Below are 27814 nucleotides of genomic sequence, written 5' to 3'. Positions count from 1 at the left end.
CCCTCCGCCCCCAGTAGTCACAGCTCCCGCGGTCTCTGGCCTCTCTAAGCTCACCCGGATTCCCAGGAGGCCTGCTCGTTCTCCCGCAGTCCGCTGCAGCGTGGAGCCTAGCCCTAAGGCCGAACTGCGCGGGAATCAGCCCAAGGCTCTGGGAGCTCGACCCCAGTGCGGCCTTCCCAGGCTTCTCCATTCAGTGCCTGAGGCAGCATGTCTGGGCCGGGGGGATACCGGAGTGAGACCTCTTCAAGCATCCTCTGGCTGCGCTTTCTCAGGATAGAGACGGCAGGGAGAGAGGGTTTAATTTTCCTTCCCAAAGAAATCACAGGAAACTGTTCGTAGCTTAAAAACTCCAACACCCTCCCCCTTGCTCTTCCTCCTCCCTCCCTCCTACTCCTCCCCTCCAACCTCGCCCACCAGCTCCCACCATCTCGTGGCTCTTCTCCTCCTCTTGCTTCTCCCCTCCCTCTTGGGTCTCCCGCCTTCCCGGAGCACGCGCTGCCACGGCCCCGGGTGCGGGGCGGCCAATGGCGCGGCGGCAGGACGTGATGTCAGGCGCGGCTGTAGAAAAGGCGCGGACGCTTGGCTGGCGCGGACTGCAGAGCAGGGGCTGGGCTCGGCGCGCTCTTGGAGAGCTTTGCGCGCGGCTGGGCCCGCGGCCGGCGACTCCTCCTCCCACTCTGCTCCTCCTCCTTTTTCTCCTCCTCCTTCTCCTCCTCCTCCTCCTCCTCCCCCTCCTCCTTCTCCTCCTCCTCCTCCTCCTCCACCACCACCTCCTCCTCCACCTCCTCCTCCTCCTCCTCCTCTCTTCCTCCTCCTCTTCAATTCTCCTAGTGGCTCGGCTCAGCTCGCTGGCTTAGGAGAACCCCCTACTCCAGTCGCCCACCCAGCGGCTAAGCGGGACGCCTTGGGCTGGGGACGCACCCCAGGGAGCAGAGAGGTTCAGGCAGCTGGGCCGCCGCGGGCACCTAGCTGCTCCCGGGTGAGACCCGACCGCAGCCGTCGCCGCCTCGGGCAGACTTGGCGCTACTGCTTTGCGCCCGGGGCGCCGAAGCCCGGCCGGCAATGCCCGCGGCGTGAAAGCGCCCGCGGCGGGCGCCGACCTCTGCCCTTGTTTCCCTCCCCCTTCCCCCCAGACCCGTGCCCTTGTGACCCTGGCTTTGGCGCCGCCGCCCAGGCGCCCCGCGATGTAGCTGCCCCTGCGCCTCGGCGGGAGGCGTCCTGGCCCGCGGGCGCCCGGCCTGGGGGCGCAGCCGAGCTCGGGCGGGGCCGGGGCCGTGGTGGCGATGCACCGGGCCCGGGCCCGTTAGCGCCAGGCAGCTGAGGCGGGGGGTAAGCCCTCCTGCGGAGGAGCCGCGCCCCCGGCCCCCGCCGGTCCCGCCGAGATGCTGTTCCACAGTTTGTCGGGCCCCGAGGTGCATGGGGTCATCGACGAGATGGACCGCAGGGCCAAGAGCGAGGCTCCCGCCATCAGCTCCGCCATCGACCGTGGCGACACAGAGACGGTAGGCGCACGGCTGCGGGTCGGGCCGAAAGCTGGGACGGGGCCGAGTCAGTCTGCGCCTCTGCTCCTCAAAGTTTGGGGGCACTTTGGTGAGCGTCCTTCGTGCCGCACGGGACTGGGCGCTGGTGATCCGCAGACAGGATGCAAGGCCCGTAGCTCCCGGCTCGGGGAAAACCGAGCTGCTGGGGAGAAGCAGGGAAAGAAGGTTGAAACCGAAATTTTAGACCCAGAGGGTGGAAGAGAGCACTTCTCTCGAAGTGGGAGCGAAGTCCTACCCGCGGGGATGGCTCTCTTCTCACTTGGCGGGGCCCTCTGGTCACCAGCCCCGCGCTCTCTTCCACGACTTGGCCCTGGCTGCTGGCGGTGCCAGGAAGGGCGAACCAGCCGGGAACACCCGGGCTCCAACCGGCTTGGGCTGCTCCCGCTTCCTGGCAATCGGGGATCCGTCCCCAGCTCAGTTTCAGGGGGCAGAGTCTTCTCGGCCACTGCTTTTTGTTGATCGCGACCTGGGCCTTCTGGCCCCTTGGACTTCACCAGGCCAGGGCTTGCAGTTCAGGCTCCGGCCTGGCTCTCGCAGAAGCAGAGTCCATTTGAATCTCCACACCTGGCTCTATCGGCCAATCCCCAAATAGTCACTTCCTTGCCTCAGACCTCCCTAGGGGCCAGATGAGCAGACCGTTGCCCAAACCAGGCCCAGAAGTGACCTTTAGAGGCAGAGGAGGTGGGGAGCAGGGCAAGTTTCTTTGCTCAGGAATCAAGAGCAGAAGCTCCAGTGCCACTAGCTTCTGAGCCCTTTTTCCTGGGTTCAACAATGTCAGCCTGTCAGTTTGGTTAGCCGACCATTTGGATTGGGCCTGTCTACCCAGAGACTTTGAGGGTGCCTCTGCACCCCACTAACCATCTCCCAGGATCCTGAGACCTATGACTTGCCCTGACTTTTAACTCTTTGGTTTAAGAATTCAAAGATCACTGGGGCTGGGGGCCAGGAACTCTGTGTCTCTGAAGAGGAGTCTGTGTGGAGGGTGACTTTTAATGGTCATTTTACCCCCTTTCCTGGGGGCCCCAGCAGAGTGGCTTGTGTAAGAAATAGTTTGTGGGGAGCTTTTGGAGGTTTTAACTGGGGAACCATCACTACCTCAGTTCCCAAACACAGCCCGAGACTTTCTGGGAAAAGGGCAGAGGGGACCGGAAGAGGGTGAAGTCTGGGGAGATCTATCCAGGCCAGCAACTGGGCCTGGGCCTGTGGCCTGCTTGGGCTCTGTGGGCGGGTCTGGGTTCTGAACGTTCTGGATATGGGCTTCTGATGTGGAGGAAGCGCACTGCACATCCTTGGCGGCTTGCTTCGAGTTTAGGGCTAGCCAGTTACTAGGGGAGCTTTGCGTCGGGTTTCCCGGTGGCAGCAGCGGCGGCTGCGGCGGCGGGTCGCAGGCTGACGCAGACGCCGCCGTCTCCCGCCTCCCTCCTTCCGCAGACCATGCCGTCCATCAGCAGTGACCGCGCTGCGCTGTGCGCCGGCTGCGGGGGCAAGATCTCGGACCGCTACTATTTGCTTGCGGTGGACAAGCAGTGGCACATGCGCTGCCTCAAGTGCTGCGAGTGCAAGCTCAACCTGGAGTCAGAGCTCACCTGTTTCAGCAAGGATGGAAGCATCTACTGCAAGGAAGACTACTACAGGTAGCCCCCCACCTCGGGACCCCACTGCCCCTCAGGACTCCCCATCTCAGACGCAATCGAGCTTCTTTCCTTTCCTTCCAATCCCCGAGGGAGGTTTCTCTTCTTCAAGCCAGAACGAATTGAGTGACAACCTTATTAAACAGCAATTTGGGGGGGCAATCTTGGAAAGGTTTATGAAGTGTAGGGACCCAGAGAAAAGCAGAAGCTGCCTTCTTCTGAGCTCAGAGCATAACTAAACTTGGGTTGGGGGGGCCCTTGCACCCTCTCCCTTCGAAGTTTCTTGGTTTAACCAGAAAGAATATAAACAAGTACCCTTTACCCAACCCGGGCAGCCTGGGCTAGTGTGGAACAAAGTTGGAAGGAGAGCTGGGGGATTGGATGGGGGCGTTTCCGGGTCTCGCCTGGAGATGGGAGTGAAAGCTGGCCAGGATTAAAGAACTGGAATCGTCACGAACAGGCTCCAGGTTCCTTGTTTCACCTCTCTGGGTTTAGGGTTAGAATCTGTTTGTATGCTCTGTCCTCCTTCTTTCCCTGTCTCTGAGTTTCTTCCAAATTACCCAGGTCTGTAGGATTCCCAGGCACGGGGGGGGGGGGGGGGGGGCAGAGTGTGAGAAAGGGTAAGTGGGGAGTTTCTCCCCATTCCCAAGCAAAGGCTTTCCTGGGGCTTGCTCACGCTCTGGGTAAGTGGAAGCCTTTGTAGTCAAGAACACGGTAAAGGGGCACTGTATTTCAGGGTAGGGTCAGACGCGGGTCAAAATCCAGTCCCTCTTCCCCCCTCCTCCAAGTTAAGACCCAGGTTGCTCATCTTGAGGAGATGATTTCCCCCAGTGGCAGCAGCGGCACCTGGAGGAAGAATATGGGGGTACCCAACCGTGTGTCCCCACAGTCCTCCCCTCGATGGTCCCTACAGGCGGTTCTCTGTGCAGCGCTGCGCCCGCTGCCACCTGGGCATCTCAGCCTCGGAGATGGTGATGAGGGCTCGGGACTTGGTTTATCACCTCAACTGCTTCACGTGCACCACATGTAACAAGATGCTGACCACGGGGGACCACTTCGGCATGAAGGACAGCCTGGTCTACTGCCGCTTGCACTTCGAGGCACTGCTGCAGGGCGAGTACCCCGCGCACTTCAACCACGCCGACGTGGCAGCAGCGGCAGCTGCAGCAGCTGCGGCCAAGAGTGCGGGGCTAGGTGCAGCCGGGGCCAACCCGCTGGGTCTTCCCTACTACAATGGCGTGGGCACGGTGCAGAAGGGGCGGCCAAGGAAGCGCAAGAGCCCCGGCCCTGGGGCGGATCTGGCGGCCTACAATGCTGGTGAGTGCGAGGCGCACTGAGCAACCCCGGTGGGTTGGGGGAAACTGGGTGGCGTCCACCCCCCCTCCAGCCGGGATCTTGGTGTGCTTTGTAGATCTACGTATTACAGCACCCTGCGTACTCTATCCCCTAACTTCCCCAGTCCCTAAGCACCATATGACTTATCTGGAGGGACCTTAACCTCCTAGGCTCCAAGTCATGTGGCTGGAGCAGGACCAGAGGGTGCTTTAGTGTCTTGCTGCCCCTGCACAGGGCTAGCTCGCTGAGAAAATTTTTAGAGGAGGCTATTTGATTTGGGCTTTCCCCTCACTTTGCTGTGCAGAAAGTAAGTATACTGAGAGAAAGCAAGGTGGAGCCCATACCAACCGGGCCCTGGGTTTGCGCGACTGAGGACGGGAGCTGAGGCAATGGATGAGCCAGGCAGGACAGGAGGGACCCGAGAGAAAGGACTGGCAGTGGCTGGGGGGGCACTGAGATTGGCTTGGCTTGGCGTGGGGCCGGTCCTGTAAAATGTCCTGAGGGAGGCAGGCTCGGGAAACTTGGGCCCAGGAGCCCTTTGAGCAAGGGCGGGTTGTTGTAATTGGCTCGATCCTTCTGCTTTGCCAGGTCTTGGTTTTCCCCGGGGTCCTTCCTCCGAGTTCCGGGCGCCAGTGGGGCTCTAGGATGAGAGAGAGCCTGGACCCTCGGAAGCGGGCGCCCTGGGGTGAGACCGGAGTAGGCCTGGCCCTGCGCCGGAGTAGGATGGAGGGCTTCTTTCGCTTTTCTGGCGTCTTTGAACCCCGGGCTGTTCCGGGAGAGACTCTGCCCCCTTCCCGCGCCCCTCCCTGCTCCGGACAGCTGCAGAGGTTCTGGGGCCCCGCAAATTGAATTGTCAACATCTGCCCGAAGTCTGCACGACCGGGAAAGGTTTATGACTCTTGGGCTTCTGAACTAGATAGAGTTTATTTGCAATTATTTTCTTTCTTTCGTTTGCGACAGAATCGGGTTTAGAGATTTTGTTTTCTTCCTCCTTTTCCCCTTAGTCTAATACACAAGTGGAAACAAAACAAAGCAAAACAAACCCAGGACCATGCGCAGAGGGCAGTGGTGGGGAAGAAGTCAGGGTTATTTTGATCTTTAAAAATCTGAACTGGCTGGAGAGAAAAATAAGGGACGGGAGGGGTTCCCCTGTTCGCTCTAGCGAAATCGCTTGTTGGAAGATAGTGGGGCGTGTGTGTCTCAGTGCAGCTCCCAGTCTGGTAGATGGTGAAGTGGCCACAGGCAGGTCTACACTGGCAGATTATAGGTTTGTTGAAGGCCCTACCAAAGATACCGCTCTCCAAAACTTCCATCCCTCATCTTCCACCACCCTGAACATAGACGAGACCAAGTCCAGACCTGGTTCCCCACACAAAGCCTTGCCTATAGAGTGGGGTTAGCCTCTGTAAGAAGCAGCAGGCGAGTGCTGAGCGGGGGTTGTGTTTTCTCTAGAACGCAGGTTTGTAACTGGGGTTGCAATTGAAAGGTAGAAGGTTCAGTGATTTATTTATGCTTTTTGCTGTTTGGCTACCTTCCCTGGTGAGGCCATGCCACACCAAGTGAGGAAATGTGACTGGAGGCCGAGTTTCAGGGGAGCCGGCATCTCTACAAGACCACCCTTTCCCTCTCCTTTTCTCTTTGGCCCCTCTTTCCTTTTTTCCTTTCAGCTCTCTTGGGCGCCTTTCCTGTCACTCTCTCTGCCTGTGTCTCCCTGTTTCGCTGATCCCCTCTTCTCTCCAATGGGCACGTCTCTGGCCTACCTTCCTGTAGAAAGCGGGTGCATCTCCGGTGGCTGTGTGGCTTGCTTATCCGCGCTCTCGGGGCTGGGTTGGGAAAGAGGGCGCCTCCCGGCCGCAGTGCCTGGTTAGGCCACCCCGGGTCTGGCTGTTGTCCTCCACCCTCCCCGCTCGGCACCTCCAGGAGACAAATGGCAGCAGTGTGGGCCGTGGGGCGACAGGGACTGGGAAAGGGGGGACCGTGGAGAGTGCGACTGCGGGCGTTGTGTGCGGAGCAAGTGTGTGTGTGTGTGTCCCAGCTGTGAGGAGATGAGCTTGTTTGTGCGAGTGAGTGTCCCGCACCCAGAGGCCCAGCTACAGAGCCGCCCCCCTCCCTCCCCCCCCCGGCAAAGCCCTTCGCTCCGGGGACGGCGAGGCGGAGGCGCGGTGAGCTCGGGCAGCGTGGGGTGGGCGCCGTCGGGGCGCCGGGCCGCGGCCAGGGCCGGGCAGCCCGAGCGCGGGGCTGCAGGTCGGCAAGTCTTTCCGGGGCGGTGGCGCGGCGGCCTCCTCTGGCTGTCCCTGTGGCCCGAGAGCGCAGCCCGGGTCGGGCGGCGGGACGGGAACCTGCCCCCGGGCCGCGAGCGGGGCTGCCCGGGCCGGGGAAGCGGGCCCGGTGGCCGGAGCCCGGAGCGGCCGGCCGGACACTTGGCACGGGGGCCGGAGCGCCGCGGCCGCGGGAGCCCCGCACGGACCTGCCGGACGCCCGGCCTCCCCCAGCCCCAGCTTTCTGTGTGTGTGTGCCTGGCGGCGTAATTACTGATTTGATTCCAATCCATTATTTAGACAATTGAACCTACAATCTTGTCTTTAGTAAAATGAGGCGAAGTCAGATTTGATTACAGGTTCAGTCCCAGCGACAAGAGCTCGAAACCCGATGGGTTAATAACAGATCACGAGTAAATTATTCATGATTTTACGAGCTCTTTAGCTCCATTGAATCGGCCTAATTGAGAGGAAAAAAAAATAAAAAAGAAGAGAGAAAGCCCGGGCCTCCCCCTCCCCTCGGCCCCTCGCTCCTCCCGGCTCCGTTCCTGGGGAATCTCGACCAGCCCGGGGCACTGGGGACGGGAGGAGAGGGCCTGAGGCTCCGGCCCAGTCTGGGCCCGACTGCCACTTGGCCAGCGCCGTGCGCCCCCACACGGCCCCTGCCCCGCTGTGGGCCGGCCTCAGCCTCCTCCTCCTTACCTTGGGCCGGCTCCGGCTCCCCCTTCCCTCCTTTTCCTCTTTCGCACTCCCGGCCAGGAACGGGCTTCCCCACAGGCCTCCCCACGGGGACCTGGCCTGTGGGAGACCCGGGACTCAGCTCAGCAACCTGGACCCTCCACCGCACATCCCCCCGTTTCCGATCTCTCTGTCCCCCCAGGCTCTGGCTGTGTGTCTCCTGATTTCTTTCTCATTTTGTGGCTGTCTCTCTCCGGTTCTCCCCATTTCCACTGCTTTCTTTTCCACTGTCTCATCTCTTTCTTTCCTGGTTCTGTCTGTATTCTCTTCCTGCTCCCTCTCCTTTGATCTTTTTTTCATTCTCTCAGTCTTTCTATCTCCATCTCTTTCTCTCCTTTCTCTGCCTTGCCTCCCTCCCCCAAGTCACCCCCCCCTGCTCCTGGGGCACATCCCTTGGGTGTACAGGGCATCGGGGTCCCCATGGAGCTCATTAACAGCAGCAAGGCCCAGGTGGGGGGTGAGGGGTGGGCAGAGGGATGGGCCCAGAGATCCCCAGTGGGGAGGCCTGTCCCACTCCCATGGAGCTGGGGACTGGGGGTGAGAAGAGGGCTAGTCCCCTGAAGAAGAGGGGGCAGGGCAGTTTCCATGGATCCCGTTTGGAGTCATTTTCTGATCCCCTTTAAATTGCTGGACCCTGTTCTTCACTCTGGGCTCTGTCAAGGGGCATACAGTCTGGTGGGGGCTGGGTGCCTGGGTCCCCATAGGAAGGCACCCTTAGGAAATGTAGCCTCTTGCCCACAGCTTTAAGGGTGGGATAAGCCCTGAATCTTGCAAATTCTTTCTGCAAGAGGCTACTCCCACCTGGGCAGAGGGAAGAGTAGTTCACCAGGACAGCAGGACTACTTCTGAGGTAGTGTTGCCAGATAAAATGCAGGACACCCTGTTAAATTTGAATTTTGAGTAAAAACAAAGAAATTTTTAGTGTAAGTGTATCCCATGTAATGTTTGAATTTTAAATAAACAACGAATACTTTCTTTTAGTGTAAGTATATACCGTGTAGTATTTGAATTTTAGGTAGGTAAACAACAAATAAAATTTTAGTGTAGATAGGTCCCGTGCAATACTTGAGACATACTAAAAAAATTGTTTATCTGAAATTCATATTTAACTGGGCAAAATATTTGCTAAATCTGGCAGCTCAATTGTGGGCATGTGATGGGGCACAAAATGCACTCCCCGTTGCCCACTTTCGGGGAACTGAATTAATCTATGAAGCTTTCCCCAAAGTAAGACCTTATGTGTGTAAAGGCTCCGGATGTGACGAGGGGATCTTGGAGAGGGATACTGCGTGTCCCAATCAGCCGCCAGTTTCTGAGGTCTAAGGTTTCTACCCTTGTCCCCAGTGCCTTCCGGGCACTGGCAGCCAGGGCCCAGCTGGGTGGGGATGGGTTCCCCAAAGAGTCATGCTCCATCTCTGCCTGCCTTTGTGGTGTAGTGGGAAGAAAAGGCCAGGACTTCAGTGAGTCTAGGCTCAGCAGTGACCAGTGGTGCACATGGTTTCATTCCCCTTAGCGTTAGTCTCCTCGGCTATAAAACGGGATAGCCACCCATTGAGCAATAGTGAAGGCCCACGATGTATGTAAAGCCAAAGGCATAGGTCTCAAATACCTGTTAATTTCTTCCTCCAACTTCCTTCCCCTTCCAGTTGGAACTCTGCCACTCTGAGATTTTCAAAGATCACCTAACTTCCCTGCCTCATTCACTCCATTTGTAAAACTGGGCGACAATGGCCTCACAGAGCAGTCCTGAGGATTAACTACAAAATACCACATCCGACGACCCCCCAGCCCAGTGTCCACTGCCCAGGAGTCTGTACAGTACTTTTGGGTGTGGGAACTGATAAGGGCCAAATTAAAGCAAGTGGAGAGATGTCAGTTAGCAACTCCCAGGTGCCTGCCCCAGACACTGTGGGGGGAGACCCGTGACAGCCCCCTCCTTAGGAAGTGCAGGGGGAAGTTCAGGGGTGGGGGACAGGAAGATTCTGGGCTTCGGAAGTCCTTGCAGTGCTGGGTCCTCAGTCAAGTGACTTCCCTTTCTGAACCTCAGTTTCAACGTCAATAAAAAAAGGTGAAAATACTGCCTGGCTCATAGGTTGTTTTGAGGATTCAATGAAAATGTGCCTGTGGAGCCTTTTAGCATATTCTCTGGAGTCGAATAAGCTAACAGTTGTAATAGTAATTGTCCTTATGTTTTACAATATTATTCTCCAGCATCTCCTAGCTGAGTGACTCTGGGCAGGTCACTGTCCCCAGCTTCAAATTCCCCTTATTAATCTATAACATGGGGATAATATATCTCACTGTGATCCCAAGGCTGAAAATATTTGGTGGCGGGTATGGAGTAGACAGTGCGCATTGGGAACGAGTCGGGAGGTACACCTGCCGCCTCTGCGTCCCCTCTTTAGCGCTGAGCTGCAACGAGAACGACACGGAGCACCTGGACCGCGACCAGCCCTACCCGAGCAGCCAGAAGACGAAGCGCATGCGCACTTCCTTCAAGCACCACCAGCTTCGGACCATGAAGTCTTACTTTGCCATTAACCACAACCCCGATGCCAAGGACTTGAAGCAGCTCGCGCAAAAGACGGGCCTCACCAAGCGGGTCCTTCAGGTCAGCTGGGGCCCGGGCTGGGGGGTGGGGGCACCTGCTGCTGCCAGAACCTGGGCCAGAACCTGGGCCAGAACCACACAACGGGTTGTGAGCCTTGAGAGGAACTTCCTCCATGTGTCTGCCTTTCTTTGTTTACTTTCCCATTCTCTTTCTCCATCTCTTCAGTCTGTCTCTATCCATATTTCAATCCTCCCCCACTCCTCACTTTACATCTTCTCTCTTCTTTGTTTTTCTGTCTCTCAGTATTTCTGTTGTGTGTGTACCCTCTGCGCTCTTTGTCTCCACACTCAGTCTCTTTTCTTCTTTGTAAACAACTCGTATTTGCTGTGTGTGTCACTCAGAAGACACTCATGTATGTTCATATTGTACAAGGTTCCAACATTTCGGATTGATCCGGAGCCTCGCCCCACCCTTGGCCCCTCTCCCCGGGAGGCCCACCCAAGGCAACTGCTATTAGCTGTTCGTTCCTTCTGCTTCTCACTCCTCACTTGCTCTCTCTAGTTTCTCTCTTTCTCTCAGTCTCTCTCTTTGGATTTTTCTTCTGCCCTTTGTTGTTTCTAACTCTCCCAGAAGCGAGGTTTGGTGAGGGTGGTGGGTGTGGGCAGATCCCTTGGCCGGGCCAGAGGGCCTCTCCGCCGTCTGCCCGCAGGGAGCTGTTGGAAGTACGTGGGCACTTGCCTCTGAGGGTGCGTTCTTTTCTTCTATATTGAAAGTATTGGGGCGACATTGGTTAATAAAATTATGTAGGTTTCAGGTGTATAATTCTAGAATATGAAGGTGCCTTATTGATAGGCCCCTAACTTTCACCAGATTTCCAAAGGGTCCGTCTATTATCCCAAAGATGTTAAAAACTTCAGTTTGGGGAGTTCCAGGCTCCTGCATGACTCAAACTGATGGCAGAGCTTTGGGTCACCACTCCTCAAATCTTCAGCTCCTCCTGTACTCACCGGGCAAGTCACTGAAATCCCCTGAACCTTAGTTTCCTCATATATGAAATGCACACAAAAAATTACCTACACTGCAGGTGTGTTGGAAGAGCTGTTGAGATGATGTTAAGTGTCTGCGCAGTGACTGACACCTAACTTGCCCAGTGGATGGCAGCTAAGAATAACATGAACTGGATTAATCAATGAACTATATTAACTAGTATGAAAGATTAGCCTGGATGCTGCAGTTCAGTGTCCCCATTCACACAATAAGGTGGGAGAATATTTCCCTTTATAGCAAGTCTGACTGATTCATACCTCAGAATGTGTGGTTGTAAGGATAGCAGTGCACGTTTCTGGGTATGACAATTTACAGATGAAGTACTCCTGTCGCACAGTGGGAGGGGAGGTGCTGAGATTGGAGTCTCGGCCAGTCTGAGCCACCCTCTGGCCCCAGGTTGTCAGGGATTGAAGAGTGAGGCAAGGGGAGGTGACACCAAGGGATGAAGGTGACAGTGATGGAGGAAGAGGGCTGTGTGGCTGCTCTTAAGTTTTCTTGTGAAGTTGTCAGGAAAAAGAAAGCATTTGGGGGGTGATGGCAGGGGTGTTGGGACAGGCTTGCGATGCAGGTGCGGGTCTGGGGCAGCTCTGTCTGGGGCTCTGTGAAGTAGCGAGGGAAGTGAGGGTTAGCCATCGGGGTGTGATGTGGCTCTCTGGGCCTGCCCCTCCTGCTTGGGTCCGTTTCGACTGAAGGTCCCTCTGGCCTGGGCTCCAGACAAGCAGGAGGTTGCTACACCTGTTGGGGTCTTGGACCCCCCTTGTCTTGGACCGCCCCTTGGAGTTGACCTTCTCGGGGTTAAGTTGGTGACCTTCCTCAGCACCTCCTCCGTTCCTCGGCCGTGAGTGCATTGAAACCGAGGCTCCATGGCTTCTGCCTTTTCTCTGGTTACTAGGATACTTTATCCCTTCCCCTATCTAGATGCCCCTCTGGCAGGTTGGTGGGGCAGTCTCACAAGTTAACCCATGGGAGCAGGCTAGGACAGGAGCAGGGACTTGGAGTTGGACAGAACTGGGTTCCGTTCTGCTTCTCTACTCACTGGCCATGCGTCTTGGACAAATTAGCTATCTTCTCTGAGCCATAGCTTTCTCATCTGTAAAATGGGCATCCTTAGGGCACATACCTCTCCCAGTTACCTAGATTAGATGAAATAGAGTATGTAACCATAATTGAGTCTGAATCCGGAACCAGCAGGAACCAGTCTCTGCTGGTCTTAGTGAGGCAGGAGGCTTGGTTATGTCGTTTAGGAGCAAATCGGATTTTCAGCATCGTTATCTCTCATTCTTTCATCTGACCAAATGTCAGCCCCTGGGGATACAGAGGTGAATGAGCCACAGCCCTGGTCCTGAAGAAAATCACCTATTAGGTGAAGAGACAGACCCACATTCATAGTGTGATCAGTTCTGTGGGCGGCCAGAGGAGGGACCGACTCCCCTATGTGTGAGGAGTTTGTTTTTCTGTCTCTCAGTATTTTCTGTCTCTCAGCTTCACCTGAGGGACCTGGGTAAATGGGTGCCCGTCTCCTCCTCTCCTAGAATCCTGAGGCAGGGCCCTCTCACCTGCATGCCCCCTCTACCAGAAAAGCCAGGGGCACAGAACTAGTTATGGGAAAAAAACGGACAGTTATTGTGTAGCTACTAATCAGTACCTGTTTATGTGCTCTGTTATGGATCAGGCACATTGAAAGGTCTGTGAAATACATTTGCCCATTGAGTCCATTGTCAGGTTTTATGATCCCTCCTCTCCCATTGTCCAGATGAGAGCATTGAGGCCTAAATGATTGTCACTTACCCCAAATGACACTTTGCTGTAAGAAGCAGAGCTGGATCCAAATCCAGGCCTATCTGATCAGTGGGCATTGCTTTCTCCTCTAAGCTGACCCAGCATGACTACCTCTGAATATGAGTTTCATTTAGGGTTGGGGTGGTCATACCTGTAAGGCATACCACACCACTCTCTCCCTCCTCCCAAACCTCCAAATCTGCGCAAATAATGACTATTCCCTAACAGTACAACTGCACATGATTATGCAGTATTTTGCAAAGCCTCTTTCCAGCCACTCATCTACCTGACCTTAATATAGTCCTGCCCATTTTACAGATGAGAAGCTTAAGACCCAGTGAGAGGAAGTGATTTGCTTGAGGTTACAGGAGCCAGGCTTTGGCAGGGTGGGGTTCTCCCCCAGGTGGCCTGACTGTGGTGACCTAGTTGGGGGAGACGAGATGGGGGCAGATTTGGGCGAGGCAGCAGGTGGTGTGGCTTCGGAAGGTTAACAGACTGGTTCAGATCCTTTCTGACTTACCAGCAGTGTGATTTGGGCAGTTCAGCTTCTCCTCTCAAAGCCTTATCTGTGAAAGGGAGGTGATAATAGCTTGCACCTCCAGGCTTCCTGAGGATCCAGACAATGAATGGGAAGGCTCGGGCATGGTGCCTGCTGGGACAAAGTAGGCGCCTGTGAAATGGCTCCTCCTCACTGTCTACACCAGCTGAATGGCACTGGGCCTTGGCTGCCCCCTGCAGGTGGAGGTCCATCTCAGTCTTACAGAGAGTACATGGCAGAGGCAGGGTTGAGATTGAGGCTGTGTTCCCAGAGGTGGGTGATATTGCGGGGAGGGGTGGGGTGTGCGCGTGCGCGTGCGTGTGCGTGTGTGTGCGTGTGTGTGTGTGTGTGTGTGTGTTTCTAGCCTGTTATTGAAGCAGCACCAGCATAGTAGTGCTGGGGTGTGCAGTTCCCGCTGAAACTTGGAGTCAGCTAGTGTGAGTTCCAGACTCAGCTCTCCCATTCACTCTCTGAGTGATCCTGAGCAAGTGGCTTAACCTGTCTGAGCCTCGGCTGCCTCAGCTATAGAATGGAAGGAATGATAATACTTCACTAGGTGGTTGCAAGGAGTAAATGAGATAAAGTGTAGTTTATAAGGTATCTATTAAGTACTCAATGCACGTTAATTTCACACAGATTGACACAGCAGGGTTCATTCTATCAACCTCTTTGCCTACATTTCAAAAAAAATTAATTACCTGCATTTTGCAGATGAGGAAAATGAAGTTCAGAGAGGCTAGGACCCTTGCCCTGAGTCTCACAGGTAGTGAGCGAGGAAGCCAGGGTCTGATTCCGTAGCTGTTTCTAGTGCAGCACAGGCCACAGATTGTGGTCTCCGCCACCTTGGCTCCAGCTGCAGAAATACCTACCGCAGGACACATGAGGGAGAGGGGAGAAGTGGGTCACAGGCGCCATGTCTTGGTTGTAAAGCCGTAAATGCACAAAAAGTGCTCAAATTTGTCATCTTCGGCAGTATGACAACCGTAATACTGACTTTCCATCAATGGGCAATGTGACGGGGAGACAGAATGGCCCCTTGGACAGAGGTCCATTAAGACGTTAAGCTTTAAAAATGTTTGGAGACCGTTTCTCAGCGTATTGGTGCCCCTCTGAGTGGCCTCTCTTCCTTCGTGGGGAGGGCCACACAGGCAGAGTGTTAAGATTCTGCCGGGGCTTGGGGAGGAGGGTGGTGAGCTGATTGATTTGGATGGGCGAAGGTCTCCTTAGGGGTTCCTGGTGTGCCTTTGAAAGAAAATACATTTTAACCACCAACGGTTTAAAAACGTCCTTCGGATGGCGAGTTAGTCATCATTAATCTGTGTGAGAACTCAGGAGGTGAGAACACTAGCTTTCCTCTGTTCCCTTGCTTATTCAGAGAAGACACTGGCCTTCTGCCATGTTCTGGGCGGGGCGGCAAGCACTGCGGATTCAGCGGGGGCCGGGGAGGGAACAGGCCCCGCTGGAATGGACGCTCCAGAGGGGAGACAGGTGCACCAAGGTGCTGTAGAAATAATTAACATGGTGATAAGACTAATCGCTATATTTTTCTCGATATGTGAAATATCTCATAATAAAAATATTTTTAAAAGGACTCCGGGACTAAGTAAGTTTGGGAAATGCTAAAGGTTAACGATGTCTTTGTCTTGGAGACTAGAACACGTTAGCCCTAACACAGGCACTGGGAAATCTTGAAGAGACTCAGCTTGGTCTGATCTAACACTTTCCAAATTTATGCGGCCATAAACAGAACGCTTGTCTAACTCTTGACAAAAATAAAATAGAAGAAGTGCTAGGAAGCAAACACGTGGGGCTGCCTTGAAAGCATAGAACCCAGGGGCCTGACTGGGTAGAAGAAGTCAGGAATGGCTTCCCAGAGGAGGGCAGGTTTAAACTAGGGCCCGTCACTTCTGTTCTTTGAGCCTCCCCGTCCCCACCTGTAAAATGGGGAAAGTGAGTGTTGTTTTGCCTGTCATTTGTGCAGGGCTATGGGGAGGGTCCAATCAAGTCATGGATGCTTGAAATTGTATGGAATTGCATAGGTAATTTGGCTCTAATCTCTCCTAAAAAGAAAAAAGAAACCTAGTTATTGAGTGATTTTTAGAGAGAGAGGAAGGAAGAGAGAGAGACAGACAGAAACATCTGTCTGTTCCTGCATGTGCCCTGACCAGGGATTGAACTGGCAACCTCTGCATATCGGGACGAGGCTCTAACCAACAGAGCTATCTGGCCAAGGCTCAGTCTCTTGTTTTAGGAGAGAGGAAACCAAAGCTCAGGGGCAGGGGAGGGACTTGTCCAAGGCCCCACCACAAAGTAGCTGTAGGCCATTCATGACATCCAGTCCAGTGCTTATTATTTTTGGTTCTTTAAAGGCTCTTAAAAATTTTATAAAATAATAGAACTACCATACAGACAGGTTAGAGAAACAGGAAAATATTTACCCATATAAGAGCACAGGAAACTAATCCAGGTGTCCAGAGGTTAAGTGGTGGGTAAGGGCATTAATCAGAGGTTAAGTGGTGGGTAAGGGCATTAATCCAGCCTGCCCAAATTCACATCCCAGCTCTACCTCTCTGGTTGGGCTCTGTGCCTCAGTTTCCTTACCTGGCAATAATAGTGCCTATTTTGTAAGGCACTATTATGAGCTACTATGTGTAAAATGCTTAGAATTTCACTTAGAAAAATTAGACACTTAGTGACTACTATTTATCATTATTATGTTATGAAGTGTCGATACATAATTCTTTAATTCTTTTTTTTTCTCACATAACATTTGTCATAAGACATTTCCTCTTCCACTGGGTGGAGTGTCTGTATCATGACTCCCACTTGCCCCATCCGGTGGGACAGTTTGGATGCAGCCATTATTTTGATTTTAGAAAACAAACAAGTGAAAAAAAGCCACAGTGGACATCTCTGGGCCTGAAGATTTTACCTTTTATCTGGTTTTCTCAGAGACCCAGGAGGGGATTTGTGTGGGGCAGAGTTGGTTTCTCACTGGCTCTCGTGGACCCTTGACTAAAGAAGCCAAGAGAAAGGGATTTATGAGGATGTAACCTGTAGGGCCAGTTGGTACCTGAGGAGGGGGCACAGAGCAACGTGGCCTTCCTCATCCACCCGGGGTTCACGGGGGATGCCCTGGGCACCAGGCTACAAAGAAGAGAGAGGGCTGTCAGTTTCAGAAGATGGGTGGGTAACGCAGTCATCTCCTTCCTTGTTGCAACTGCCCTAGAATCCCAGCCTGTTAGAACCCCAAGAGGCCATAGCAATCATGTGGTATGTATGGTCCAACTCTCTTGTTGTATAGGTGGGGAAGCGGAGGTAGGCTAGAGGTAAGGGACTCACCTAAGGTCACTTGGCTGGTCAGTAGCAGGACCAGAACTGGAAACTACTGATTCTTTGCCCCTGCCATGTCCCCAGGGACCTGAAGATGACTCAGACAGGGTCCCTGTTCCAAACTCCCTTTGAGGGTGGGGCTTTTTGAAATACCTGAGAGACAATTATGATGAAGTTCTGCTTAAGGTGAAAAACAAATCCAACACAAACCCCCACAGCACACACCTTATAGTTGAGCGTTGACAATCACCTGCCAGATTCCCAGGCACCTCACATCCAGAAAAGCAGAGAAGGCACTTGTGGAAAAGTCATTTACAAACTTGTTAGGGGCAACAAAGGAGAAATAGCAAACAGCCAACAGCTAACCAACCGGTTCCAGCCTTTGCCGAGAGCTTGGAACCCTGAACCCATGAGCCACTTGCCACCTCCGGGGCTCCTCGTGCCCACTGCTGCCTGGACAGACAGACACTCAGGCCAGAACAGTGGCAAAGTTAGCACTGAGGCTCCAGCCTTCCATGTCTGACCTGCAGTGAGATGGGGGAAGTCACCTCTTCTCCCTGAGGACCTCTGGGGCTTTCTCCTGTTTTCTCCATCAGCCGTTCACTAGACCAGCTAGGAAAAGAGTCTCACCCCTGCAGATTTTTTAAAAATATTTTTAAAAATTATTTTTTATTTTTTAGTATGAGGAAGGGAAGCAGAGACAGACTTCTGCATGAGCCTACCACAAGATCCACCTGGCAAGCCCACTAAGGGGCGACGCTCTACCCATCTGGGGCCCTTGCTCTGTTGCAACTGAGCCATTTTTTTAGTGCCTGAGGCAGAGTCCATGGAGCCATCTTCAGTGCCTGGGGCCAACTCACTCCAATCGAAACCATGGTTGCAGGAGAGGAGGAGAAGAGAGAGAAAGAGAGAAGCGAAAGAGGGAGTGGTGGAGAAGCAGATGGGTGCTTCTGTGTGCCCTGACTGGGAACTCAGGACATCTACGTGCTAGGCCAGTGCCCTACCACTGAGCCAACCGGCCAGGGCCACCCTGCAGATTTCTGGAGGCCGGGAAAGGAAGGACTGCCCCATCCCGAGAAGAGCATGTGGAGCATGGTTTAGAAGTACTGGACTTATTTGCAAGCCTCCAAGAGGTGATGGGCCTGCTCTGGGTGGAAGCCAGGGAAAATGTGCTTTCTTCCTGGGAAGATCCAGTGTGCTGCTGAGAGAGCTTTGTTTCCCGACTTCACAGGGTCCGTGTCTCCCTGCTCACTTGAGGGTTCTGGTGGTTGTGCTTTTAATTGAGCCCAAATTGTATTAAGCCACCAAAAAGGCGAGTGTGAAGCCACAGGCCTTTTTAGCTGGGGTGGTCCCCAGGGGAGGGTGGGGCCAGGCATCAGCCCTTCCCACCCGTCTGAGACACTGGGAAGACAGGCAGATGCAAACACATCTGGAAACTCGCAACTGGACACCCGAGAATCTGGAGAATCCTGCGAGGCCCCGTGTTTTATGGGGAGGCTTCTGGCGGGTGTTTTCCTCACACAAAAGGAAGTGAGGGGGCCCTGCCTTTTGGGCTCCTTTCTCTGGGAGACACAGAATCCTAACTCCATCCCCACCCCCACAGTGGCCTGGATTCCTAGACTTTGGAGGACCTCTGGGCACAGCCAGATCTCTGAGCAAATAGACCGGTGGGCATATTTGGGGGGGGGGGGGTGAGGGCTACATATAGATGAGTTTCTATGCTTGTCTTCATGAGTGTGTCCAGGCTCCTGTGCAAAGGTGTGTATGTGTATGTGTGGATGGGAATGTGTGTGTGTACTGCAGGGAAAAATGAAAGGAAACCCTTATTCTGTCCCTTTGGGTTTTTTTCACACCAAGCTCAGTTCCAACTGTGCATCCTGCCCCGCCTCCTTCATAAACGGGACAGGGATGGGGCAGGGGGGACGGGAATGTGCAGGTCACAGTGCCCTGGGCCTTCTCCCCTCTGGTAGCAGTTCCCATTCCACCCACCCTGCCCTGAGACCTGAAACCCAGGCGTCCAGGGCCCCGGTGGCTTCTGCAGCTAGTGGTGGTGGGCAGTGGGACCAGTGTCTTTTTCTTCCTCTTAGTAATTCTCTGTTGACTGATTTCCTGTGTTCTCTACGCCATTCCGGTATTTCCCAGACTTACTGACCCTGAAACATGTTAAAAATTGTACCAACAAGAATTCATGGGATCTATTGTGTGCTTAAAGGCAACTGCTGAAAAAAACAAAAACAAAAACAAAAATGAATCTCTGAACCGTTGTGAAAACAATCAAGATTTGGTTTGAACGAATCTTCCAGAACAGCGCTGTCTAGATGAAATGCAGCATGATCTCTTACATAATTTTACATTTAAAAATGTCTAGTAGCCACATTTAAAAAAGCAAAAGGGAACTGGTAAAATTAGTTTTAAGAATATACTTTGTTTATATCCAAAAGATGATCATTTTAACATGTAACCAGCATAAAAATTATTATTGAGATATTCTTTCATTTTTTCCAATTAAATCTTCAAATGGCTAGTGTATTTTCACCTACAGACTAGCCACATTTAGACCAGACAGATGTCAAGAAGTGCTCAGTAGCCATAGCTGGCTAGTGGCTACAATATTGGAGAGTGTGGCTTGGCTCTGGAACCTTCTACCAGAGAGAGAAACCCAGTAATAGCCAATGAGAGAAAAGGATATTTTTTATTTTATTAAGAACAAAATATTGCCAGCCTGGCTTGTTATTCTCCCCTCCCAAAACACCACTTCAGCATCTCTGAGTTAAACAGTACGGCGCATAGACTTCGCCGCTTCACTCAGCTCCGCTCCCAACCGCCTGCCCCTAACTAGCCCTTCCCTCTCGCCCCACACAGGTCTGGTTTCAGAACGCCCGGGCCAAGTTCAGGCGCAACCTTTTACGGCAGGAAAACACGGGCGTGGACAAGTCGACAGAGGCAGCGCTGCAGACGGGGACGCCGTCAGGGCCGGCCTCGGAGCTCTCCAACGCCTCGCTCAGCCCCTCCAGCACGCCCACCACCCTCACAGACTTGACGAGCCCTGCCCTGCCAACTGTGACATCAGTCTTAACTTCTGTGCCTGGCAACCTGGAGGGCCACGAGCCTCACAGCCCCTCACAAACGACTCTTACCAACCTTTTCTAATGACTAGCGCCTCCCGCCGCCCCCCACCTTTGCCCCACAATTTCTTTAAAAAAGAAATTATCTTTAGTTGAATTCCAAGTGTATTTTAAAATAGAGGCTTTGAGCAACTAACTAACCACATTTTAGGATCTCGCCCGGAAACAGAGGAAGACAATAATTGCGCGCCCGGCTAACGCAGTGGTGTGGACCAAGGAATTACTTGGAAGATCTATCTGCAACACAACATTTGTGTCATTGTACAGTTTTGTGGACTGAGCGAGGAAGAACAACAGATAATTTAAGTTGGCTAGAGCTTCTGTATTTTCAAAGACTGCCACGTGCCTTAGGAATACTGTTTTATCTCCATACTTTGGACGACTTGTTCATTTTTCTCTCCCTTTTTTCTCTCTGTATATTTATGACCAGAGCAAAAATGTAAAAAAAAACCAAACCACACAAAAAAACAACAAAAAAAAGTTTGTTACTTTGAATAGTCCTAAAAAGAAAAAAAAAAAAAAGGAAAAACTCAAATCCCCTCCAACGGTTGCTTTGTTGTTTTAGAATTTTAAGGTGGAAGTCTGTTCGAATATCAGAATTTGTAAAATCTAACCAGTAATAAAACCACTTATTGAAACTAGTTGGTGCTGCTATTTATTTATTTATTTTCGCTGCTATTGCGTTTGGTGTGACATTCTTACAACTTAAGAGTCCTATCGAAGCCTCAAGATAAATTCCAGGGTCTTCCCTTGTTCATGCTATTTATAATACTTTATAAATATTTATTGACGATATTCATGGGGCCCCTCTTCTGCGCCAGGCTTTGGGTCGGAATCCAGAGATGAAGTTGATACAGTCCCTACCCTCAAGGCAGAGACAGATGAGACCATCTTAACACAGCGTAATACGGTCTAAGAGAAGAGTATGTAAACAGAAATACTGTTACTTCACTCTTTCAAATATTAAATGAGAATGCTCCGTTGGATACTTGCCCTCCGGAGGTCACAGGTCATCACACCTGCCTTTTCTGCCCTTCCCTGGGCTGGACGAGGGTGTCAGGCAGCGAGGGAGGCCTCCCGAGAGTGAACACTGCACCAAAGGGCACCGTAAACCCCAGTTTTCTTACAAATGATCAAATTAAAAAAAAAAAATCTCCCAGAGGGCTAAAGCAAATGAATTTGGTTCGTTTACTAAAACTTTAGTCAGACTCAGAAACCCAGAAGAAATGCATATTTGGAGAGGATGGAGGGTTAGAGGCAGGCAGAATGCGGTTGTGGTTTTTACTGCTGAGCAGTGTGAGTTGAGAGGAGTCCTTTCACCCCTCTCGGCCTCAACTTCCCCAGCTGGAAGATGAAGATATTCACCCTTACGTGACAGTTGTAGCAAAGGCAAAGTCAGGTGTGTTGAAGGGCCCAGCCGGGGCGGGTGACGTGATAAAATGTGGAGGTGGAGAGCAGGAATGTGTGTATCCTGTCATTGCTGAGTCTGTCAAGCAGGGGTGTGTCTGTCCACCTCTCATTTCTCACCCTAAACCCTGCTGCACAGTACCGTTACCGGCTTCATTGAATGCCAGCAGTTACCTAGCAAAATGTCCCCCTGTGGCCCATGAAGTTGAAAATCCAGAGGAAACATCGGAGCTGCCTTGAGGAAACAGCCAGGAGTGACTGGGACAATGTAGCCCAGGGTCTCTCTCCCTTCCGCTGCCATAGTGGTTGGACAGGGTGGGAGGGGGGAGCAGGACAAGGATGGACTGACCCCCCTCTCTGAAGTGTCACCACACACACTTACACACTCGCACGCAAATTGCTCTTGTTATTGCTATGTGGTGCCTGGCAAATAGTAGTTCGATAAGTTTTATGTAAACTTTGATATTGCTGTATAATGTGCAGAGAGTATACACCTGAAATGAACAGTGTGAATGTTTTCCAAATGAACACACCCATGGGACCCCTCCCAAATCAAGATACCACATTACAGCACCCAGAGGGCTCGCTTGGGCCCCCCTCCTGGGAACCCCTCCAAGGGTAGTACCTAATCTCACTTCTAGCACCATGGATTAATTTTATCTCTCTTTGATCAATATATTTTTGCTGAATAAGTTCAGAATTGTCCTAGATGAGACAACCCACCTGGCGTCAGGCAGGATTTGAACCATGTCTTTCTGCTTGCAAACTCCAACCTCAAGCAGAACACATTCATAGTCACACAGCTAAGCGTGGGGGTCAAGAGCCTCAACTTTTCTACCTGTCAAGTAGGGTGACAGAATCTGTACGTCCGTGATGACTGTGAGAGAGAGTGCGAGCCGAGGGACAGGCCTGCGAACAGCATGCAGAGGCACCACAGCTGCGGGCACTGCCCTGGGCCCACGTGTGTGCCCACAGACACGCACACATGCACACTTGGAGGCATGCGTGGGTGATGGGGAGACCCACAGGCTGAGAGGCGCACACCCAGACAGCCCCACACAAATACACACACAAATGCTTGCAGACAGACATAAACAGGCCCAGACGCTCACAAATATATCTAGACAGACACCCAGACCACCCCACCCAGGGAGACCTGCACACAAACCCAGACGTGTGCACATGCAAACATTCGCAGGCACCCGGACGCCCCCGCATAGCCTGGCTTTGCCCCTTGCTCAGGCCCGGACAGAGCCGGGTCCGATCCCTATCTCGTCTGTCAGCACTGCCACCCAGATGGAGCGGGCCCTGGAATGATGCCCGGGGGTCTCCCGCCGCCTACGTGGGAGCAAGCTTAGAAGCAGGGCCTGCTATTGGGCCAAGGAGGGGGGCACTGAGGAGGGCGCTCTCCGCAGAGCCAGAGATCGAGAGATGCACACAGAGTGAGACTCAGGGAGTGACAGAGACAGGGAGAGAGGCAGGCAGCCAGTGGCAGAGTCTGGGAGACAGACACAAATGGACAGTGACAGAGATACCCACAGAGGCAGAGACAGAGAGAACAACAGCAGTGACAAAGACGAAGAGGGCAGAGAGAGGTGGAGAGATAGACCGTAGACAGAAGCAGAGGCAAGAACCGTGACAGAGGAGGGAAGAGGCAGAGGGACAGAGATAAGGACCAAGATTAAGTAAGAGACAGTGTCAAGAACACAGCGGGAGAGATGATGAGACAGAGAGAAAGACAGATTGACGTCAAGAAGGGAAGAGTCAGAAGTAAAAGGACACTCTGGGACAGACTCGGGGCGGAGAGACCAAGACAGAGAGACGGAGAGGGTCGCTTTGAGGCTGGTAAAGAGTCCCTCAGAGGGGGAAGGTGAAACCAAATGACAGAAACAGGAGACTGAGGAAGGGACAGGCAGGGGAAGGTGGGTTGGTGGGGAGGGGGCTGAGGCTGCCAGCTCACCCCTGTCCACTGGTGATGGGAGTGAGGAAGAAGGTGCTGCCCGTGGCTCTGGAGCACTGTCCCCACCTGCCCGTGGCTCTGGAGCACTGTCCCCACCTGCCGGCACACTGCCTTCAGAGGGGACCAGAGGGCCATCTCAGAGACCCTTTGTGTGCCAGCATGCTATGGAGATGTGACACCTCCTGGTTCTTGGGACCCACACCCAGGCCTGGCCTTAGGTAGTCTGCAGGGACTGCGGTCTTGAATGTGACTTCCCCCTGTCCTGTTCTACCGGACCAAGTCTCCTTTTTCCCACAGTGGGCAGGTCTGGGGCAGATGGAAGACACATTCCTCAGTCTTCTCTGAGTTTTGACAAGACACTTGGTCACTCTGAACCTCAGTATCTGAATCTGTAAAAGGGCGCCACCAAAGCCACTTTACAGGGGCATTGTTAGAATTCCCGGAGGGAGCCTGACCAGGAGGTGGCGCAGTGGATAGAGCATCGGACTGGGATGCAGAGGACCCAGGTTCGAGACCCCGAGGTCGCCAGCTTGAGCACAGGCTCATTTGGTTTGGGCAAAGCTCACCAGTTTGGACCCAAGGTCGCTGGCTCTAGCAAGGGATTACTCGGTCTGCTGTAGCCCCACGGTCAAGGCACATATGAGAAAGCAATCAATGAACAACTAAGGTGTTGCAACGTGCAATGAAAACTAATGATTGATGCTTCTCATCTCTCTTTGTTCCTGTCTGTCTGTCCCTGTCTATCCCTCTCTGACTCACTCTCTGGCTCTGTAAAAAAATAAAAAAAAATTAAAAAATTAAAAAATTCCCCGAGGGAATATGCCCATGCTACCTACATTCGAGCTGTGACTGAATCCAGAGGTGCGAGGAATTGTCTGGAGAAGCTGGGAGAGTCTCCTAGGAGATGATTGGTGTGGCTGGATCTTGGATGAACAGGCGATTGGGCAGAGAAAGAAGCGGGGTGGGGGGGCACATTCAGGCAGAGGAAGCATCCAGGGTGCTGGATGGAGGATATAGAGCACATTCGTGAGTGGAGAGCAGTTTCATGGCTGTTGCCCCTGGAGAGGTGAGTGAGGCTCAGCTCGTGGACAGCTTGAAATATCAACAGCAACTTGGTCCTGGGAGCCTTGAGGAGCTGCTTCTGACCCCGCTGTTCTGCCCCAGGCAGCGGGCTCCATCCCCTACCCTCCACTCAGGTCAGAGTCCCACGTGGCAGAACCAGCTTCCTGGAGAGGAAGTGTTTGCCTCTGAGGCCTGTGTGTCCTGCTGGCAAGAGCGGGTACTTCCAGGCTTCATCTGCCAGCTGAGGCCCCACGGAGAGCCACCGTGGACCCTCTGGTCCCTGGGGACACTAGTACTGCCAGCAGGTCCTTCATACTTTCCTTACCACCTTTCCTCCTCTGTCCCTCCCTCTCTCCTTGGCCTTGTGCTGGGCGCTGGGCACTGGGCACTGGATATGATTTGGCCAACACCTCCTCCCTTTGGCCTCCAGGCTCTCTGGGAGACAGATGTGTCAGCAGCCAGCCATCGTCTAGCATGAGGAAGCCTGGGGTCCTGGGAGCCCCAGAGAGGGAGAGCCTGGCTCTGCATGCAGTAGAAGTCCTATGCACTTGCAGTGCCTTCGCGGTCACGACCTCACTGCATCTGTCCTACACATCTGTGGGACGTGGATAGTCATTCCCTTTCACAAAGGAGGAAGCCGAGGAGAAGTTACTTGCCTAGGACCTCAAAGCTTGGAGATCACAAAGATATTTTCATTGCAATTCAATTCAATTCAGCTACCAAGTTTCAATTCCTCCACTCTGCCGGGCGCTGTGGCTCGGAGCACCGAGGCAATTCAGGCCCACCCTGGGGGGTCTTGCAGGAGCAAGCCAGACCCGAATGCACCAGGACTGGGGGTGTGAGAGGCTGGGGGGCCGAGAAGAGCCTAGTAACAGGAGGTGACGTTTGGGGGGACTTTTTGAATTGGAAGATCAGGCAATTGACCTAAAAGTGTTTGAGGCTGTGAGGGTTAAGGGAGCGGGCAGCAATGCATGCTCGGGCTTGGTATTTTTCCACCAGTGAGCGGCACCCATGTGGGCAGGAGAGAATCACTGAGGATTCTTTGGAACTGGAAGCAGCCTCAGAGAGCCCCTAGCCAGAGCTATGCTTCAGAACCACTCCGGCAGCTTTTCCAAACTTCTGGCTCCTCACCACTCTCTGAGGAGGAGCCCAGGCTGGTGTATCTTATAAAAAGCTTTTTGTTTGGGATGATTTCAAACATATACAAAGTAAACAGAAGTGTATAATGAATCCCCAAGGATTCACTGGCCAGCTTCCACAGTTATCAATATTCACTCATTCCTGTAACCTCTATACCTCCACCCCTTCCCCACTCCCACTCTGATGGTGATGCTTAGGGATGAGCCGTGGAAGCTCAGAGGGGGGAAGGGACTTACCTAAGGGTGCCCAGCCAGGAAGGAGCAGAGTTGAGTCCATCTTGCTAAAGGATATTTATTGAGTGCCAGGTCCTGTGCTGGTCACCAGTGAATAGGACGATCCCTACCCTCATGGAACTAAGATTCTAGTGGGAGATATACAAATCAAAGAGCCTCAGAAGTTACTTAATGATATCTATGATAAGACATAAGTAGGACCATGGGAGCATATACACAGGCAAGGGAAAGGACAATTTTCTGGAGAAAGTTTTCACTGAAGGATCAGATAAATGAGGGGGAATTAACTCAATAAGTGGGAGAGAAGGTGGGGGAAAAGGCATAACAGCATGTGCAAAGGCCCTGAGGCCCAGCAAGTCCAAGGCACTAAAAGATGACCAGTGTAGCTGGAGTTTTCAGAGCAAGAACCAGAGTAGTAGTAGGAGGGCTTAGAGACATGGCCAGGGGCTTTCCAGGCATGATGCTTGGTTCTTCATTCCAAGAGCGCAAGGAAGCTGGGGATGATGAGTCAGGGCAGGAGGAGACAGAGTGGATGTGAGATCAGCCAGATGATGGGGCATCTGACTGGGTGGAGGCAGAGGAGATGGATAAGCTCTGGGGGGAGGGAGAGCAAAGAGGGGCCAGAGCTACCACTGGGTGGTGGGGCTGTTCCCTGCCTTGGGAGAAAAAGTCATTGGGAAGAGGATGGAGGAAGATGATCAGGGATTTGGGGTTTGGGCTTGTTGAGTTTTTGATGCATTTAAGACATCAAAGTGCTGACCCATTCTTCTTAGCAAGGGCCTCTGAGTCACATGAGGGATGCATGAAAAGGATGTGGGACATTTACCCATTGCTTCTCTTCCATGAGTTTGCCAGCTCTCCTTAAGCTGGCACTAGACTCACAAGTTGGTCCCTGCCCACTCTGCTGGTGCAGGACTTGGGACCCACCCATTTCTGGGCTTAAAGCCAGCCAGGTGCACCAGCCTCATCAATGCTTTACATGCTGGGTGGGCTCTCTGCCTGGGGGTCTTACCTTTCCTCTTCCCTTAAAAACTCCTGCTCAGATGCCCCTTCCTCTTCAGAGCCTTCCTTGCTCGGCCCTCTCCCTGCCTAACCCTGCTGTAACTTCTGCCCCTGTCACCTTGGAGGGCTGTCATTGTCTGTTCATTCTGACTCCCACCCTCAGCTCCACCCCCAACAGGGCGGCTGGGCCCTGACCTCTTCCCGCCTGGCTCAGTATGGCCAGCACAGTGTTGGGCACAGATTTTCTAGTAACATGTCTTCAGTAAGTGAGCAAATCGATGATGAATCTGTAGGTGCATGTTTTGGGACTATTTTGCTTCTTTCTCAACTACTTTAAGCTCCATGACTCAACGTCACTGTCTTCATCTTTTTATTACATCCAGCACTGTGTCTGGCAGCTGGTGAGTCCTTAAAAATTTCCTCAATCCTGGAGAGAAGAAATGGGCATTCACTGTGGTTGAGGATCTAATCCTTAGAGCTTTGGTCCTAGATCCTGTCCTGCCACTTACTGCTGCTGTCCTGGGCAAGTTACTTAACCTCTCTGAGCTTCCAGCATTTTACATTTGCAAGCTGGGGGCAACTAGCACCCGTGTCCTAGGGTTCTGCGATCACTGGCTGATACAACTCTTAAGGCCATAGCCTTGAGCAGAGTGCCTGGAGCATAGGAGATCCCGGTTCCTAGGAGCTGTGGCTGTTTATTCAAGTCAGTCTCTCACCCAGGCACCTGAGTCTTTGCTGCATTAGAGGCGAGGGAGGGGGCTCCACTGTGGGATAGTCTCAGAGGAGCCTAAGTGGGAGTGGGCTTCAGGGCGGTTCCGGGCAGAGGGGGTGGCTGCCGGCTTGAAGCTGTCAGAGGAGGCCCTTGGGGACAGGGGAGGAGGCGGAAACCGGAGCCGAGGTGGGATCTGGAGAGGTGAGGAGCCGAGACATCCTGCGGGGGCGCCCTGCCAGACCGACAGAAGCTCTCGAGGGCAGTGGGCCCCTGCTGCAGGAACTGGAGGGGGAGCGCCGCCCAGACTGGGACTATGGAAACCCCGCAGGGGCCGGGCGTAGCGCGCCCCCTGGCGGTGCACCTCGGCATTGCCCCGGGGCTCCGCAGCTGTCCCTCCTCACCCATCTGTCTTCGCTGACGAA

At 53.3% G+C, this 27814-nt stretch overlaps 1 protein-coding gene across 1 annotated transcript; it reads left to right on the top strand.

Moving 5' to 3' along the window:
- The first annotated feature begins 641 nt into the window (after positions 1–641).
- LHX2 (LIM homeobox 2) lies at positions 642–20405 on the top strand. Its single transcript, XM_066256255.1, has 5 exons — positions 642–1502; positions 2973–3175; positions 4086–4489; positions 9909–10114; positions 19614–20405. The coding sequence occupies exons 1-5, from the start codon at positions 1383–1385 to the stop codon at positions 19899–19901; spliced, it is 1221 nt and encodes a 406-aa protein (XP_066112352.1). The 5' UTR covers positions 642–1382; the 3' UTR covers positions 19902–20405.
- Positions 20406–27814: the final 7409 nt, after the last annotated feature.

This window comes from Saccopteryx bilineata, chromosome 2 (assembly GCF_036850765.1).
Source record: "Saccopteryx bilineata isolate mSacBil1 chromosome 2, mSacBil1_pri_phased_curated, whole genome shotgun sequence".
Lineage (NCBI taxonomy): Eukaryota > Metazoa > Chordata > Mammalia > Chiroptera > Emballonuridae > Saccopteryx > Saccopteryx bilineata.
Note: the sequence above shows the minus strand (reverse complement) of the source record. Positions and strands in the feature narration are given on the sequence as shown.

Coding starts and splice junctions, on each gene's coding strand:
- LHX2 (XM_066256255.1), top strand. CDS start 1,383: ATGCTGTTCCACAGTTTGTCGGGCCCCGAGGTGCATGGGGTCATCGAC. Junction 3,176..4,085: donor TGCAAGGAAGACTACTACAG/GTAGCCCCCCAC, acceptor TGGTCCCTACAG/GCGGTTCTCTGTGCAGCGCT. Junction 4,490..9,908: donor TCTGGCGGCCTACAATGCTG/GTGAGTGCGAGG, acceptor TCCCCTCTTTAG/CGCTGAGCTGCAACGAGAAC.